General features: G+C 35.0%; 1 protein-coding gene across 1 annotated transcript in view; it reads left to right on the top strand.

Moving 5' to 3' along the window:
• The window catches only part of LOC106868116 (beta-hexosaminidase subunit alpha), a 46,453-nt gene that overhangs the window by 18,247 nt on the left and 23,206 nt on the right, over positions 1 to 5,000 (top strand). Inside the window, exons 2-3 of the mRNA XM_014913245.2 lie at positions 1,508 to 1,623; positions 4,348 to 4,458. Of these exons, the coding sequence (XP_014768731.1) occupies positions 1,508 to 1,623; positions 4,348 to 4,458 (227 nt within the window). The remainder of the gene's footprint in view (positions 1 to 1,507; positions 1,624 to 4,347; positions 4,459 to 5,000) is intronic.

The raw sequence follows: 5,000 nt of genomic DNA, 5'->3' as shown, positions 1-5,000 counted from the left end.
ATAACCACTCCAGCTATACAGGAATTACTTCATTCACAGAAAATATGTTATTTGCTCTCAATTTTGTTCCCTCTTTCACATGTCTCAACCACATTTATGATAGAACATTTTCTGCTTCTCTCTTCAGTTCATGTATTGTTTCTTTGTTCGTAAGTTCACTACCAGCCAGGTAAGACATTATAGGTCTAACCACAAGCCCATGATAACCCACTTCTACTGGAAGCATTATACACTGCCATCCGAATGCCTCACATGATTCTCTAATTCTTTTATATTTTTAGGCTCTTCCTTTCCTGTGCTTTCTTCATAATGCTTATCCAATTCACCATTAACTCAGCAATTAGAACTTGTTTGTAAAGTTAGACAAAACCAAAATGTCAAGATGTTCCTTTATTATTGCAGTATGGTTTAGGAGCATGAATGCTTCCTTCAAATTTCCCTGCACCGTTCACTCATAAGCAACCTTTCTTTGTTTGTTCTTTGTCCTTTCTATGCTTCCATCTGAAAAACAAGATGCAACTTTGTGTTTGACTGCATTGTTGTTTGGTACATAAGTATGGATACTCACAACTTGGTTATGGCAATAGGCATACTCTGCAATGAATGATTTGCATGTTACCAAAACATTTTCCAATGATGCACAACCATCATATTGGTGACAATAAGTAGTGTTGATTCAGCCTTTCTTTCAAATAATGGTTGAATTTAGAAACACATCATACATCACTCTCAGGTAGACTCATAACCATCTTCCATAACATGCTCTATTTAGCTACTTTCATTTAGTTCTCATGCTATTCATGTACATTGGCTTCATTACCTTATTGCATTCCTCCTCTTCCGTGTGACAAATTTTTTGGCTGCCCTTGTTATTCTAACAGAGATATTGCAGTCACATCATCATACACTGATTAAGTGGTGTTATTGATAACATTTCCACAGCAAGCAACAAGGAACACTTTCTACTTCATCTGAATGACATGTACTAAAAACATGTGGTAAAATTAACAACATGGTTGTATAGTAAGAAGTTTGCTTCCCAAGCACTTTGTTCCAGGTTCAGTCCTACTGTGTGGCACCTTGAGCAAGTGTCTCTTACTATAACCCTGAACTGACCAAAGCCTTGTGATAGGATTTGGTAGATTGAAATTGAAAGAATCATATTGTTAGTGTGTATGTGTGTAAAACACATGCACATACACATATATATGTATGTATGTATGTGTGTGTGTATGTATATATCTATCTTTGTGTGTGTCATTGCATTTGTGTTTGTCATCCACCACCACTTGACAACAAGTATTAGGTTTAAAATATACTCTGAGAATGATCAAATTCAAACAAAATAAAATACGTAATATTAAAGAAGTGTTCTAGTTCTTGTGGGTTTGGTGATTACCCACACACACACATGCAAGACACAAACACACACATACATGTACAGACATATATATGCACACATTTTAAAGTTTAAAAAATTTGTTGAAAATCTATTTTTATTATTTAGATCTGCTTGTGATCAAAGCTAATGGTGCATCAACATTAGTTGCTTCTACTGTTTGGGGTGCACTCCATGGCTTGGAAACATTTAGCCAACTTGTATATGAAACTGAAAGTGGAATGGTAAGTGAAGTAATAATTTATTTCAGAATTATTCATTTAAATACTTTTATCATGAACAAATGACGAATGATAGTATATTAATCCAAGAATTTGTTAAATAACTTTGCTAGTGATGTCATCCTTCTCCAGGTACCCAATCACTTGGTGTGATTCAGATTAAGGTTAGAGATATGATAGGCCTACTGGGCCTGATTCATAATGTCATATATTGTAATATTCTGTTTTTGATATTGTTTTTACAGTTGAAACATCTTACTGAAATACCTTCTCCAAATCTACAAAATGTTGACTACAGCATTTGTTTGAGAGATTACAAATCTCAGGAGATTTTTTTTATATATTTTAATTTTTTTAATTTTTTTCACTTGTTGAGACTTGAGGAAGGATATGTGACCATGGCATCTGCAGGCTTGTGGGATCAATGTAGATGACATTTTGTTCAAACTGTTGCAAGTCAACATCTGCAGGAAAGACGTAGAGGTTCTGGGAGATGATAATTTTTTGGGAGAAAAGACTAGGGACACTGATTAGTGTTAAGTTTGATGGGATAGAACACAGTGTAAGTGATGAAAAGAAGTGGGACAAGTGAGTCAGCAGTGCCTGAGACCAATCATCTCTGAGGAGTAGAGGCTATTTTAGCTGTGGAGAAAACGCAGTAGAAGAGATAACCTGTCTGCGGGACAGTGGCTAGAGCATGTCTGTGAGTCACTTTATGCCAGTTATTTGAATGGTCTTTCTTTGTGTGTGCAACAGCAGTACCATCCTAGATATAAAAGCAGTATTCCATAGTAGGCCTCACATGAGCTTTGTTGAGTGTCTGTAATTGTTGAGACTAAACTATTTTCTGGCCCTAAAGAGAAAGGCCAATCTTTGAGATGTGGTCTTAGTTATGTTAAGGACATACTTTTACTAGAGGATAAATATTTTACTTGCTACAAAGAAAATTCAAAATCATGAAGAAAACAAAGGAAGAAAAATGATTAAGTAAAAAATGAAGAATGAAATGCATTCATCTTCTTTGCCCACTATTCTTTGGATGGTTGTTGGGATAGCTGTCCTCAAGCTACAATTCCATAGGGTCTTATTGGAAGCAACTGTCATTAGATATTCCAGTATATCCCCCAAGCCTGACCAACTGAGATTATGGATGTTATCCAATCATTTCATTCTTGACCTACTCCCAGGTCTCCTGCTGGTTGGTTTGGCTTGAAGAATCCATCTTGCAATACTTTCCTGCAGCATTCTAATCACATGTCTATAGTACCAGAGCTGTGATTTCTCAATGTGGAAAAGTAGCAGCTCAACCTGCTACTTCTCCACAACCTGAGCTATGCACCTTGTCAAGTAATGTTACTCTTGAAATCCTTCAGAGGAACCCCATTACAGCTGTATGTATTTACAATCATACTCTTGCTTTATTATCCAACATTCACGACCATATGTAAGGATAAGCTTGAAAACCAAATTGAAGAACAAAAAAATATAATTTAAAAATTAAAAGAATTTTTTAAATGAATGCAAAAACAAGAAGGAACCAAAGTTCAAGAATGTTGGCCTAAATGATGCTAAGGTTCTCCAGTTACTTACTGAAGTTCCTACATGTGATTCATATACACTTGAAATATTTGTAACTTGTGAAGCCTGTTTGAAAGATAAATTATCAACACATTTTATTGCTGAATGACCAGTTTTGTTATGTACATACTCAAGAATTTTACACATTTTATATTAATCATCTATTTCTTACTCATCGATACTATTCCAAAAAATATATCCTTTCCAATTCCTGGATATATTTTTAAAGTATTGAAGTTTTGATTAAAACATATTGGGACATAATACTTGCTACACTAACAAACACATTTTGAAGGCATTTTTATTCTATCAACTGTGTAAAGTGTCTAAGTCACACAGGTGGGCAACACAAAAGAGAAAATTAACATATTCAAAGCCTTGGATTTCCTATAAAGGTACCAACCCAGACAGTATTTCAAACTAATTCCAATTGTCTTCTTAATTTGCTTTTACATTCTTGATCTTTGCTCATTTCGGATCCCAGAAATATAGAGCTATCATTGACATCTGCACTCAAATAATGTCAATGACTAGTACGAGGGCGTTAAAAATGCAAGTTTGATGGAATGATAACACCAAACTTGGTTTGTCATCAATGACAGGTTGTGATTAAAAGCTGGTAAAACATTGGTCATTATTTAGCTATGTGTTTTTGCTGTTTAGCCCTAGATCAACCCAAAGAGAACAGAACTGCCTGTGATCAAAATCCATTCTAGCCATGACTACACTGTCTTTTCTTCCAGAAGTTTGAAGAAAATTTGGACACTATTTCTATCAGGGCTGAGCACTACATAGAAGCTCTACATTGATTGTATTTTCTGTTGCAGCCCCAGATTGAGCAGTTCCATGGCACACAAGTAATCAGTTGAATAGTTAGATGTGATCCATGAATCCATCTTATATGGTAATATGTCTCTGCCTGGCCATGGACCATATTAAATTATTCCTGCATGCAATGATGAATTATATGGGCTGAGACATAACTTTCTAGATATCCTCTTGCACTTCTTCACTGTTTGGTTTATTCTCATATGTCTGTAAGAGCTGGGGATAGCTGCTGCAGAATGGGGTAGATTAACTGATCATTCGTTGCTGCTATTTGCATTTACTGTTTCACTGATATTTTTTATTTTTTATTTTTCTCTGTAGTATCTCATCAACGAAACCGTAGTAGAAGATAAACCCAGGTTTAAGCACAGAGGTATTCTGCTTGATACATCAAGACATTTTCTTACTAAAGAAAAAATCCTTGAAAACCTGGTAAGGAAACTGACATTTTGTTAAGTAGTATGTGTTACTTTCCTTCCAGTATTAATTCCAATATTATCTTTTATCAATCTAATATATCTTGTTTATTATTTAGTTTTAAAACTTTTCATAACAGGTAGGTGAAGGAAATCTGTTACAGTTTGATCATAATTTATTTCTATAACATATATATTATAAACTAGCAGAAATACCCGGCGTTGCCCGGGTTAAAGAGAATAATGAAATCTAAAAACGCCGTCTAGACTACGCATCATCTTTATATATAGAGATGTATATACACACACGCACCCAAACACACGTATATATATGTATATCAATATAAATATATGAAAGTCAATGAAGTTTCGTAAAAGGTGATCATGTACATACTTTCTTGCTGTTGTGATTATAACACCTCATTGTAAACTATGTTCCTTGTTTTCCCTTGTGGAGCATATACAAATAGGTTTTTTGTTGCTGCCCACTCTTGAGCAGCCAACATACAGTTGTCCATGTGAGAAGCAGGGCTCTTCCAAGAGAAGACCAGCTACAGA

The sequence above is a fragment of the Octopus bimaculoides genome, chromosome 2 (genome assembly GCF_001194135.2).
Source record: "Octopus bimaculoides isolate UCB-OBI-ISO-001 chromosome 2, ASM119413v2, whole genome shotgun sequence".
Lineage (NCBI taxonomy): Eukaryota > Metazoa > Mollusca > Cephalopoda > Octopoda > Octopodidae > Octopus > Octopus bimaculoides.
This window is presented reverse-complemented; position numbering and strand designations above follow the sequence as displayed.